The 15,301-nt window shown below is 27.5% G+C and overlaps 1 protein-coding gene across 1 annotated transcript; it reads left to right on the forward strand.

The window, feature by feature from the left end:
• Positions 1–6,091: 6,091 nt before the first annotated feature.
• Positions 6,092–10,895, forward strand: LOC111037480 (mitochondrial proton/calcium exchanger protein-like). Its single transcript, XM_022320078.1, has 10 exons — positions 6,092–6,137; positions 7,172–7,584; positions 8,820–8,963; positions 9,018–9,155; positions 9,220–9,423; positions 9,512–9,976; positions 10,033–10,161; positions 10,252–10,424; positions 10,504–10,651; positions 10,738–10,895. Exons 1-10 carry the CDS (start codon positions 6,092–6,094, stop codon positions 10,846–10,848), a joined length of 1,971 nt encoding a protein of 656 aa, XP_022175770.1. The 3' UTR covers positions 10,849–10,895.
• Positions 10,896–15,301: the final 4,406 nt, after the last annotated feature.

The raw sequence follows: 15,301 nt of genomic DNA on the forward strand, positions 1-15,301 counted from the left end.
TTTTTAAAATAAATTTACAATCTGTACCTTGGCACAATAAGTAAATGCGATAAAGGAATAACATAATAAAGTATTAAACATATCTAATCTAATCTATTAACAAAGAAAAAAAAAAATAGTACAATAAGTTAAAATATACATGAATCATTTGTGGAAAGCAGCCACCCATTAGAGACACTTTCATTTGGGAATATAATATAATACTTTTTTCTATTTATGTGTATATTATGTACATTATTTTATATTGAAAGATAAGTAAACAGATGAACCACCATACAATAAGATAACAAAATCATATTATATAAATGTAAAATTATTAAATACAAATTTGCACTTTGAATTTAAAAGAATTTAATTAATATGTATGTTTATTAATGTAAATTTAATATCATACGTTATTGTTTTATAAACATCATCTAAAATGTTGATGTATTCTTACATATAAGGTGAAAATAATTATTTACTGTTGTTTTCATTTTATCTTTGGTATGACAATATAAACTAGGTGTTTAAGTAAAGATCAACAATAAATATTTTATTCTGTTTAAACTGACAATGCAAATACTTTATTTTATTTATATTTTATCCACCTATCTTTTCTCTTTACAGTATGCACTACTTATCTATAAAATCGGTTTTGAACTGAATTAAAAAGATACCTGTAAAGTAACCTGATAAAAGTCCTGTTAAAGTGGTATAAACCATTGAAAGATATGCTGAGGGGGTAATTGGTCTAAATTTTTGTAGCTAGGATATTTAGTAAGCAATAACTATTGAGTGATGAAAATTAAAAGTATGCCTAAGCATTGTAATTTTTTATGTATTATGTGAATATTCTTATTTTATTACATTTAAATTGTATTTGTAATTAATAATAAATTATACTAATAATACTTCTAGTTCCAAAATCAGTAATTTCATTAAAGGCATAACCATGTATATAGGTATACTGGATGATTTTTTAGGCATTCTCACCCCTGTGTTTCTCTTTAATAGTACATTTATTGAAATTCTGATTTTTAGAATTTTTAAGTATTTCTAAACTTAAGACTATACTATGTTCAAATTTCTGATTTTTCTTGTACTACATAAAGAGTGTCCTGTCGAGATACAAACTTCTATTTCTCATATGAGCACCTTTTTTTACTGAAAATTATTTACTTGAAAATGTTTGTGTATCGAAATCGAAATTCTAATGAGTTGTTTCTGAGCTATTAAAATGATTATGCTACATATTATAATAATCTTTAAAAATGATCTTACAGAAATAAAACTATATGTAAAATTAGATGTAGTATTTATTACACTTGAATCATTTTTACAAACTATTTATATACCTAGCAATTACTAGCTTTTCCAAATTGTCCAAGTCCTCTACATACTAAATCCATTACCAGACATATTATCCTTAGTACACAAAATTATATAACTCAAAACCTTCTTACTTAAATTTTGATTTAAGTACAACTAAGTTCTCAAAAAAAATATTTGCTTCATAATTGATAATGAAAAAGGGGGGACGAGTTCCTATTTAAAAAACAAAGGTTTCACAAGATCATCCTTAAGTGGCACAAACAAATCTCAGGAACTCAAAAATATGGTCTGCAAGTATTTTTAAATTTCCAAAAATTACAATTTGAGTATATGCTTAATATAAGCTTAAAAATAGGGTGAGCATGCTTAAAAGAAAGCCTTACATTTTTTCTACATTTTAAACAAATTATTTCTATTTTCCTAATATTGATCATGTTTAATGTATGACATAACAACATATTGTAGTCATAAGGTAATAGCTATTCTGTTAAAACAAAACAATTATTCAATTAAGCTACATTTCAATTGTACATACTATGTAGTTATTATTGAGTATAGCAAATGTATTCAAATTGTGTGCCACGGTTAAAATCGGTATTGTAAATGTTTGTTAAGGAAGCCTTGCTACAAAAGAGTAATAAATAATGATGAAGATTAATATATTATTTTGTAATAAATGTAAAACTTTTAATTTCAGTTTTCTACGCAAAGTTATTATTAAATTTGTAGTCTCGATGTAATTGAAGTATTTATAATTAAATATTAAAATATTTTCTTTTTGTTATGGAAAAAGTATTTAGTATTGTGTAGTATTGTGTTTTAACTCAATAAATTATAGTTTTGACAACAATAAATAACTTTATGGCAAATACGAATGATTTTACTGAATCAAATCTAAAAGTATGGGGATTTGAACAGTCAGATTAACAGTTTAAGGGTAGGTGGACAGTAGATACTACTTATGAATTATGATATTATTATACGCATAGAGAACTTTGTAGGTATGTTTTAATTTGTCATAATAGTACAATATTTGATATAAATTATAATCTTATTAATTACTTACCCAATTTTTTTTAATTTATGAATTAATTGAGTAAATAGTTTTCCTTACTTTAATTGAGCATATGACTTCTAAATTATTACCAAAACTAGGAAAACATTTATTGATTTTCTGCATATGAAAATTTTAGATGAATATTTTTAGAAAATATTGTAAATATTGTTGAAATTGTAAATTAACTAAACGGACATGAGCAACCGAATATTAGCAGAAAAATATATTCAAATGGATGTAAGAGAAAATGCAAGGAAAACCTACACAGGTACTTAGCCAAGTAAGATATTACGAATAGAAATTTCTAAAAATTTATCACAAATCATTACTCTATGATATATCATTAGTTCGAAGAAATATTTAAACGCCAGAAAAAAAATGGTGCCTCCATTACCAAAAATAATGGAAGAATTGCATAAGACTATAAGCAATTTAGATTTAAAAACTGATGTCAATGAGCAGCTTATATAAATCAATGATCGAAACTGTTATACAATAATATTTTCATGTGACACAAATCCAAATGTTACGTGAAAGATGATGATAATTTTGCCTTTAAAATTGTTAAAACTGTAAAACGTAACTACTGTCTACTATGTAATTGCTCTAAATTTAAAAAAAAGCATATTTGCTTAAAAACTATAAGATGATGATTACATTAACATATTATATATTAGTTGAATTAATGGTTTTCTAAGCCACTGTGCAAATAACATACATATATTTTTTTTGGCGCAAATTACATACGCCCAGCTTAGGGCGATCAGACGTCCCGTTTAAAACTGGATTGGATTGTCCCTTTTTTTTACCATAATGTCTCGTTGTCCCGACCGGAGATACATGATTGTGAACGGTACTTATCAGGGTGACTTTTTTAATAGTACGGTTGCGAACGTCTGTATTTCAACAAAAGACCTCCGAAAATGACACGAGTTGCCAAGTTTATAAAATATAATACTTTGATAATCTGGGAATGTGGGAATTCTGCGTGTATTAATTATTGAAGTATGTTACAAAATACAAGTAATTTCTGTTATATTTCTGACAGTAATTTCATCAATAAACAAAGGTCCAAAAAAGATTTAGATAGAATTTAACTAACTGTTCAGAGATATAATGATTATTGATTATAAAAATCACCAAAACGTACTACAATATTTCAAAGAGTTTGATGTCATTATAGAGGGAAACAATTATAAATTCAAAGGTTTATATTGACCAATGAGAGCTGATTTTTTGCTTTTTTTGATTTTTAATATCCAACTTTTTCAAGCACTTATGTAATTGCATTAATACTGTGAACTTTTAATGAATGTGTACAGTAAGCACTTCATTTATTGAGCACTTCAGTTTTTGATTTTTAACTTATTTTATAAACTTAATATTGTGGACTATAGAAATACGACGCCAATGTCATTATAAATCTATTATCACTTATCATCATTTGGGTTTGTATTATTATTAACAATATTATGTAGTCCATGATTTATGAATTACCTTACGTAATTACGTATATAATATATCTTACACCGTGCTGTAGTCTATGCTCGCTAGACATACGCACGATAAGTAGATCATATACAATTGATAATCGTTGTATTTAAACTGCGTCGCACAACTTGACAACGTATTTCACCGAATTTCGACTGGAATCGTGTAATTTTTTGGGTACAAAATAATAATTTTTGTCATACAGAGATCGTCCGTAATTGTGTTGCAAAATGGGTTCACCCGTCCCGAAAAACTTCAAAATTATCGCTTTTTATCCAGTTTGTAGAAGAGGGTCGCTTATTAATTTTTCTATATTGTTACATTGTACCTTTAAAAGAGATCAATGTATATAAAGTATAATATATGCCATTTTTATAACCAAAGTCATAAATAACAGATAGCAATTTTTGTCGAGGGCCGCGGATGCCGAAGAACAATTAAATTAGCGATAAGCTGATAAGCATGACATAATATGTTTTATGGCATATGACCAGCACCACGATCTACGGAACTAAAATAATATGTATACTCATTACTCACACGTATTTTACACTCTACAGTTGTGTGCTTATGTGTGAATGTATACAGTTCAGCCTAAGTTGTATGCCTAAGTTCAGCTAAATAAACTAAATCCTTTGTAGGCGTTGACACTTAAACTGCTCCTCAACACGCTTAAGCATGAAAGTGCTCTGCAGCATACATTTTCAATATGTTGATGGGGACTGAGAGTAGGAGTAAAGATAACCCTTAACACACGGACTGAACCGTTAAGAGGCGAAATAGAATGACATTCATTGACGTTGAATGACATACCTTAAGTATCAGCCCAGGGTACAAGTATTTTTAAGTCACTCTGGAGGAGATGATAATAATTTATTGATTGAATAAAGGAACGTAGAAATAGTCACGAGAATATGCTTAAAGATGAGATTCTTGTAGTACCAGGTTAGCACTATAAATGAAGAGGAAGATACGTAAGGGGGATGAGTGACCACCTTGACCAGTCTAAACGTACTTATTTGCTTAATTTTACAGCACTAAATGACAAAAACTTGAAATACGGAATTGTGGTTCTTATGTGCTTAGAAATGTTTTGTTTCGTTGGGTTAGGTTAGGTTAAGTTATTTGACACCCAAAAAACTCATTGAGATATTCGAATAAGAATAATAAGGTGATTAGGTACTGATTAAGTGATGTATGAAATATAAATACTTATTATTTTGTGGTCCTCCTTAATTTCTTCTAGATTACCTATTGGCTATTCATAATTTTAGGGATTATGAGTATCTATATTATGAGCATAGTTGGTATAGATTGCCGGTAATTGTAAGTTGCACCCCGATACCAACATACACAAGTGCGGCCCATATTTCTGTTATGTATTATGTGTACGTTAATTGCGTAAAAAATAACATGTAATAATATATTATAATGTTTTTATTGATAAACTAAGTCTAAGATTCGTTTTAAAAGAGTATAATATAAGGTTCTGCCTGTTAAATTTTACTGTTAAGACGCATAACGAACACATGCTTGTATAATAACCGTTCTACTCGTATAATAGTTCACGAATAAGTCAGTGATTTTTTTTTATTTAAGATGAACATAATATCGTGATGAATAGTGAATTATACAAAACAATAAAAATCGTTTTTCACTTGAGACGTCTAACTTGCTAGAAACACTTAAACGAGTTTTCGACCTAACACTTTTTAGTTTTTCATATGTACGCTTTGTAGCACTGGATGCGAAGGCCCAATAAGAAATATACACATTTAAAAATATCGTTGCCCTGGCCGCGCCGGGTGGGACAGCTGGTTACAAATAAAATAGTATTGAAAGTTACTTCAGACTTATTGCTTAACAGTAGATATATTTCAGAAATTATGAATTTTTGAAATTAGGTAAAACAAAATAGAAGTTTAAACGTTATAATGATTTAACATATTGATATAATTGTTTAATCTAGCCGATCACTATTATTTGGAACTCAAGTAATCAATTAATCAGTCGGTGTAGTAACAAACAATATGGTCGTCAGGAAAATCTAAGTAATGAGTCCGAGTATTTTTACATTTAATTCGTTGTTTGTAATATTGTATCATTGCTGGAAGCAATAAATGTTATACTGTATGTAAAACTTACATTCTATCTTTTTTTTTTGATCGGAAAGTATAAAAATCCTCGTTAACCGTTTACAGTTATTTATACAAAAGCATTGTTTCCAAAATGAGTTTAACAAGAGTTGTTAAATTGGTGATACGACCCAACAGAAGTAAGTGGTGATTTTAACCAACTTTTGTTTTACGTTCTTTCTTAATAATGCTTATAGTTTTGATTTTGCAAAAAATTGTTAAGAATAGTTTTCGAATATTACAATTACACATAAAAATATGCCGAGTTCATTCACTTATTTTTGTTTTGTAGCCATTAGTGAATAACTCGATCTAAGATTCACGGTAGGTAGGTATTTATTTGGGAAAAATAATTTATCCAGAAAATCAATCAAATTGTTTAAAAAATATTTAATACTGACATACGGTTAATTTTATATGTGTATCTAACATTAAACTTACAAATTATTATTGGTTGTTTTTAATGTAGAAACGAATCTACTATACCAACAATTTTTTGCTGAAAAAAGAAGATACCAGTATTGTCTTTTAAAAAGATTTTGAAAATATTGCACCTACTACTACTTATCGACATTTTCCAACGTTATAATAATTGTGGGTTTGTGCTCACCGGCACAGTTACTTTATAAATGATTGAACATTTTTAAATACTTTTGGTGATAATTGTTTATTTTAATACACCATATTATGTTGTGTGTATACTGTATATCTAAAATTTATTTAATTGTAGGTAATCAAATATAGTATATTTTTATACTACTGTTGTGTACTTTAAAATATGCAATTGTTATAATCTGTTCAGAATAAGATCGAGGGCAAAATAAAATAAAATTTGAACTTACCTATTTGACCATTTCGGATAGAAAAATAAACATTTTAAAAGTACAAAAGCTAAAATAGTTTAAAAATCTTCAGCTTGATTTTTTAAGATAAATAGTATTAATTAAGCCATGATCAAATATTATCTTTACTACAATTATTATATACATAAATACTGAGTAATTCCCTATAATCTGACCTAACGTACGTAAAAATGGTGCTACCTACTAAATCCGTAATTATTACAGTACCTACAGTAACCTACTATACCTACCATACTTCTATGTATTTTATAATATTTATACATTATAGTTAAATTGACAATATTATTTTCTTATTTTTTTTTTTATTTCAGATTTGTATACGTATAACCTTAACAAAATTCAGGCCATTTGTTTGAATTCACATCTATGTGCATTTTCTAATAATTATTTTTACTCAAATATTGCCTCAAATCAATTACTCCCAATATCCTATACCACAATTCAACTAAATCCTCAAATTCGTCAAATATCATATACATCGTCACTATTATCGAAAAATCAATGTTCCAAAATTGAAGAAGCTGTGAATGCAGTCAAAATAAAATGTCAAAAAAAAGAAGTTAATACAAAAAAACCTAAAAAGTCATTGAAACAGAGAATTATTGATGAACTTTATCACTATTATTATGGTTTTAAACTTCTGGGACTCAACACTAAAATCTCCTTTAAATTGGCAATTAAAAAATTGAGAGGTATTGAATTAACAAGAAGAGAACATAAATTAGTAAGCTTGTTATAAATTAAGTAACTACATAACTAGACTATAGATACCAAACTAAATTGTACAATATTGCCAACATATTATAGATAGTTGGTGTTTATAATTTTCAATGAATTAAAATTAATATGATATAATTACAATGTTTTTCTAGGATCATTATAAAAATATATTATACTAATCAAATCAGCAAAGTTGGGTATTAACTAGTTAAAAAGTCAAAAAGATATATATCATAAATAATAATTATAATTAAATATATACCTATGTTCATATTTTAATTTTAAAGCAAGTTATGAGTATTTTAAAAATGTACGATTTACTATTTTAAAATACTTATATCCTGCTTTAAAGTTAAAAAAAACCCTACAAGGTTCACGAGATAATATTCTTACCTTCAAATTTTATTAGAGGTCAAATCACTTTAATTTTCAAACTAATGGAGCTAAACGTGATCTTCTGAGCGCAAGATTTGCTATGTTAATCATTTGTAAAACGGAAACAGAGCATGCGGGTATAGAGTCCTCCAAATAATAACTTCGTTTTTACAGTACCTAAATGTTATAACTTATAAGTAATATATTAAGTTCAAATAATGTCTAACATAGGTAAATATTATCTATAACTATAGTTAAAAACAATTAGTTAAACTTATTGAAAGTATTTCTGAATACAAATAAACAAATAATTATTCCTTGGTTTAATATAAGAAGCAGTGAAGATGCAATTTTCACAACATTTTGCTAGTTATTAATAACTACTTAATATTTAAATGTTTGAAAATTGCACAATGACTATGAGTTACTCGGGTGGTAATAAATAAAAAAAAAAAAATTGTTTTCACCGAGTTAAGTTAATAATTATTATTATTCATATCAACTGTAATCATTAGAGTTAAAAATACTTTTATTGTTTGAGAATTATTAACTAACTAGTATAAGACATTTTTTCTTTAACTTTTTTTTAAATACATTTATAACTTTTTATAAATTCAATACACCTAACGAATTATAGCTAAAACAGATTTAACTTTGAGATGTAATTTTTAAAATATAATTTAATTTTGTGAGTTATATATTAACTTAGTTTGTAAGAACTGAATATAGACTTATAGTATATAATATTTGACGACTACCTATTTTTAATAAGTATTGTAATTAATGAAGGTGAATTAATAAAAATAAATATGAAAAAAATGTTTTTATTTACCTTTATTAATTGATTGCTATATATGATTTCAGTTCGTTCAAACTATGGCCGATCTTTTCCGGTTATTACCTTTCTCTGTGTTCATTATCGTTCCATTCCTAGAATTCACTTTGCCTGTTTTTTTAAAGATTTTTCCGGGTATGTTACCAACTACATTTCAAACAAAGGATCAGGAGGTTGGCTAATTCTTTAAAAAAAATCATAATCTACATTTTTACAAATTATTTTAGGAAGCAAAACTCATACAATCCCTCAAAGTCAAACTCGAAATGGCTAAATTTCTTCAAGAGACTTTAGACAATATGTCTGTGTGCGGTAAAGGGCACACGAGTGAACTAGCTCTAGAATTTGCTGACTTTTTCGCAAAAGTATTTAAGTGGTTTTGAATGTTTTTAATTTGTATACATTTGTTCAACTTCGAATACATATTAGGTAAGAAAAGAAGGTGTTGTTATACCAGCTGATGAAATGCTTAAGTTTTCAAAGCTGTTTAAGGACGAAATTACCATTGACTCACTACCCCGACCACAATTGGTTGCCCTTTGTCGAGTGCTCGAACTACAACCAATTGGGACCTCAAGCGTTTTGAAATATCTTCTGACTCTTAAACTTCGATCATTAATAGTTGATGATAAGGTGAATAGATATTATTTCTTTATTTAATATAAATATTTAATGGAATAACAAAAATAATATTGATAACAATATTACTTTAAATGTTTAGATGATTCAAAAAGAAGGCGTTGATTCTCTGACGTTTAGTGAGCTTCAAGAAGCCTGTAAGTCTCGTGGTATGGGTGCTTATGGCCTCACTGAAAACCGCCTAAGACAACAGCTAACTCAGTGGATAGACTTATCACTCAATGAAAGAGTTCCTCCTTTATTACTTCTCCTCTCTAGAGCATTTAGTCTTACGCCTAATATTCCAACTAATGATTTATTAAAAAAAGCAATTACTGCTTTGCCATATGGTGTTGGTGCATCAACTGAGGCTGATTTGTGTGAGCGCGATGGCGCTATTGATAACAAGGCGAAATTGAAAGCAATAGAAGAAGAGGAACGTAAGGCAAAAGAAGAAATAGAAGAATGTATGAGAGAAAAGAAAAAACAACGAGATGATGCTGACAAAGTATGCTGCAATATAGTTGATAAGGCACCTGTCTTAACAGATACAACTGGAATTGAAGGAGTAAATAGAGATACATTGTTATATGTTTGGATTGTTAATTGTTTAATTATTTATAGGAAGATACATCAACTGTTTTAAAAACACTAGAATGTGCTTTAGAAAATATGTGCTCAGAACAAAATAAATTAATTGTTGAAATATCAGAAATCTGTGAATTAAAGGATGAACTTAAATGTTACCAAAAAGTAAGTAAAATAATAAACGTTATAGATACTAACTAGCTAGTGAAATATATTATTATCTTCGATCAGTTTCAATGTTGTGATTGTTATTAGGATAGAAATGATCTTCAAGAAGTAATGCAATCTACGAAAAAAGAACAAGTTAAAGAATCAGAGCCAGCTAAACAATTATTTAATGTACTCATTAAGATAATAAACGACATAGATCAGGTCGTCAGTAAGTTGGAGAAAACAGAATTAGTCAGTGCAAATATTACTATCGATGTGTAAATACCTACCTAAATATTTCATTTTAATCATATTATTTGTAATTTTCACAACTTATTGTGCTTATCTTTATTTTAGTGAATCAATCAAGATTGACGAACTGATCGCAGCAGTACGAAAATTACAAAATGTACCGGATGAATGCAAAATACAAAAAATTCTTAAAATTCTGTCTAAAATTGACAATGATAAAGATGGTTCAATAAGATTAGATACTTTGTTGAAAGTAAGCATCACAAGCTTATGTGTCTTGGTTCATAAGTATTAAATATTAAGTATTATTAATACATAACATATTACGTATTATTTTAGATACTGCGTCTGATTGGTGATGTAAATACGAATTTATCTGATAAAACAATGGATATAATAATGCAAATAGTTATTAAAGAGAAAAACATGACAAAAAGTGGCAGTTCCTAACTATCTTAGACGTTTGTGGTTTGTTTTATATTTGCTATTTTCACCGTTCTACCGATTGATCCGAATTAATATTTTATAACACATATCTTGTTGATTAATAATCACTGTTCATTTTGAATGAATTATTATTATAAAACTAAATTATAATTAACCGTTTGATTTCAAGTTTTTAACTGTTAATAAACGTCATTATACATTTATACCTAGTCATTATTATTACAACAATAAAATCGAAAAGCGTTCAAGTTGTAGTTATATTATATTTAAATTATTATTGTTAAAATGTAATAATATTTGGTAAAATATCTTATGTAAAAATTATCTAATTATTAACTGATTTTCACTCTGCTTATATATTATTGTTAAAATAACCTAATCCTAATATTAATGTATTATATATAAATAACCTAATTGAAAACAAATTAATTTTCAATTCTTAGCTATAAGAATATTGAACATTTTATAAATAACATCGTATATGTTATATATTTTCCATACGTATTCAATATTGCTTTTCACATTAATGCTATTATGCAAGTAGATTATATTATTTTATTTTTTATTTAAAATGTAGGTACCACGGTCATCAAATGGCATATTGAAATAACGTAGGTACAATAATAAATTGTAACGATATGATAAAAAATAATGTAACTCAATACTTAGGTACAACAACAAAAAGGTGGACTAGTGGGTACTAATTTGCTGTACAGTTTGTCAGTTTAGTTGTCGAGTATGCCTTGTAATTGATGTGTTAAATTTGAGTTCAATGATAATTAAATCGAATAATGTATAATGTGCCGAGCGGATACAACGTGTCAGTCTAGCATACTTGAATAAATAATTAAATTTAATAAATAAAAATTTAATTATCTTGGTTACAAATAGCAGTTCTTTAGGTAAAATTTTTTAATATGATAAAAAAACTACTAAGTATGTAACCTAACCTAATCCGTGTATTAAACTGCCAGTGGCTAAAATATATCGCTAAATTACCTAAACAAATAGGCTTAAATGTTTTTTTTTGGAAATTATATTTATTTAAATCTAAAATTTATTTTATACACGAGTACTTACGCTAATTTAATTAACTTGGCAGTACTATAGTAAACTAGTTTACTAGCTGATCCTACGCACTTCGTTGCTCGTATAAAAAATGATAACTATTAAAACAATACTGTGGTTGTTAAGCTACTTTTGGGTGTTACTCGATGTATGTGCAACTTAGTCAACCTAGCAGGTACTATGTAAAGCATATTTTCAGTTAATTATTTATTCTAATATCGTCTTTACTGTCCTTGCATTTAAAGAAATGTTAGTAGATAATGTTATCCAGTATTCGTGATCAAAATATACAGCGAATAAGTACCTATTGTTTTCGTTTTTATTTTATCTCTCTATTCTAATCTATTGATTTACTAATTATTACTCAGATTATATCGGTTAGAACTTTTTGTTTCGTTGTTTTTATTTATTCATTTATCTATTCCGGAATATCGGATTATTAAATATTGAGAAATTGTGTCCTTTATACATTATACATGCACAAAAATAATGTTTACTTTTAGTATTTATTTTGTCAGACTGCCTGTAGTTAACTTGTTCTTTCTGACAATATTTTTAGTGAGGTGACAATGTGAAAATCGTTAGCACAATATACCCATTTGGTGTACCTACATAAGAATTTTTTATGTTTATGAACTCATGTTCACGGATCCAGAACAAAAATCTGGGGGGGGGCACAATTGTTGGTTTATGTAAAATTACAATATTGGTAAATAGTTAGTACTATCTCAGTTTGTGCACCCCGGAACAATACGTATAATAATATATTATATTATCAGACACACATATAATTTGAAATATAGTAATATCAGAATCTGTGGAATTATTAAAAAAAAATTACGAAATAATATGTCCGGGGGGAAGGGGCTGGGCCTAAGGGAGGCCCTGGATCCGTCCCTGCGTGGAATAGGTATTATAGGTACACAAGATGCAATTGTGAGACATAACTCATTTTGCTCATTAAAATACGATACAATAATTTATATAATAATAATGACATTGATGATTGATGAGTAGAAAACTTAAAAAATATATAACACATAGTAGGTTGTAGGTATATACTTGTATATACTTGATTGTATAATAGAAAAGGATTTATAAAAAATACTCTAGCATTGTAGTTAAAGAAATCATAATCATAACTCATAGAATATATAAATATGTTGACCAAATCTTATATTGTTTTCTCAATTTTTCATTACTATTACGAAAATTTATTGATATCTATTCTACATTACGTCATACATGAACCTAATAGAAAATACATACCTAAATAATAATAATTCCTGCTTTATTAATTCTCTAATTATAAACTTTTTAGGTTACATTTATGTTGATTATAAATTGTAGTACAAATAGTATATGATATTATACTAAAAGTTCACGTTAAATCTATTGTTCCCCCATCCTTCAACGCAAATGACATTCTTAAAGTATTAAAACTACGAGTGGAATCTTTTGACATAGTTGAATGGTTTTAAGAAAAAAAAATAGAACATAGGTACCTAGTATTATATAAAATATATGATTTTTTTATTTAACTATCAATCTCTTGTATATAAACTTATTTATAAATGTATAGGTAAGTATAGTTATCACCAAAATATAAGCGTGATGACTAGTGTATTTTTATTTTGTAAATATTCGTTGTTTCTTTAGTTTGCCCCCACCTTTTGAATATGCAATATCCAAATATTATGAAATATACGTTATTGATGAAGCGAGTGCACGATGCAGATCATTTTTAAGTGTTTTTCGATGATAATATGTTAATTATTATTTTAAAGTATTTTGTTCAGACTTGTTCGCACTAAAGAAGTCGGAGTTTAGAGTTCTGGTTTTCTGGGATATTATTATGTCTTAACAGAAATACGAAATAAACTTTAAATAAATAAATAAATAACTTCAATATGTTTTTAAATAGTAGATAAGTAAAGCCAAGGTAGGTAAAGTAAGGTGAGTGAACTTAGGAAGCTAACTTGACCATACGTAATAATGTGCTATAATCGTAGTATAATGCTCTCAGTTACAGCAATATTTTACAATAGAATATAACTTATATTCTCTATATTTCTGTTTTGTGGTCCTGTAATTATCGTAATAGTACTATGATCTAGATTAAGCTTTAAAGTTCAACTGAATTCACGGCCGCCAAGTGCCAACTCGCTTTAATAATGTGGCAATAAGCAAATAACAGAAGTGTTTTCAAGTGGAAAGTGTAATGCGTTACAATATGCACAACTCTAATTACAGTGCACCAAAACTTTATTCATATTTTAAGCTTTTCATGCGAAAAGAAAAGGTTGAATTAGTTGTTTGTGTGAGTAACGCTGATGGTATAATTTGATCGCACGTTTTCAGCTAAAATAATTTATGTCTTTATCATAGAGGTGACGAGGCGTATATAATGATATCAACAGGTTAACTTGGTAATTTGATTAAATTAAAAGTTTTAATATAATGTGAAAATAATATCTAGTATATTAGCTACCTACTATTTACTAAGTACCTGGTACAGATAGGAAAAATAATAAAATAATTTAGTCTTCATTTAGTAAATTATATAGGTAATGAAATGCATACTTTTCAATATTTTTTCCCCGTTTTTTTTTATGTCTACTTCATGTGCTTTCTTTGAACGCCTGAAATTTAATCATAATTTTAATAATTAACGCACAGTGGCTAGTGTACTACATGTTTGACTCTAATTTGCAGTAAACTTTTCGATGGAAAAAAAAACTGCTCAATGGATTATAGTTTATGTTCGTATATATTCATTAAATAGATTTAAGGTAGGGAAATGGTCAGTTCGTATCACAAATTGCGTGTCTAACAAAAATATAACGATAAAACACTTTACACGGATAGTATAGTACCTATGGTATTGCTTATTGGCAAGAGTTTTTTTTATTAACCTGACAATATTATTGATTTCACTTACTAAAATACACTGCAAGTTGACCTTATTGTAATGAAACACACCCAAATTCGAACTGTTTGTTTGAATGATAACTGTTTTTCTAGAAACTTAAAGGTTCAAGAACAAACTGTGTAGATATAATTTTAAGATTTTTTTCCAGATTCGTTTTATAAAAAGTCGATCAAATAAATTGATTGGTAATCCTTTTGTTATACGTTAACGTCAACTTTTAATACTTACAACGTTATTACCTATTAGTTTACATTTTATATTTATAAAAATAAATATGACCAACCCGGCTGCTATTTATATGTTTGTCACTTGAAACTGAATCATTTTTTATTTACCTACCTTTGTGATGTAATTTTTAAGCTCTTAATCTAAAACCTGACGTAAAGCCTCATCGTTCATCATAATCTGTTCCACCTCCGTGACTGTCTCATCGAACGAATAACACTAATAAATCAT

The sequence above is a fragment of the Myzus persicae genome, unplaced genomic scaffold, assembly GCF_001856785.1.
Source record: "Myzus persicae strain clone G006 unplaced genomic scaffold, MPER_G0061.0, whole genome shotgun sequence".
NCBI lineage: Eukaryota > Metazoa > Arthropoda > Insecta > Hemiptera > Aphididae > Myzus > Myzus persicae.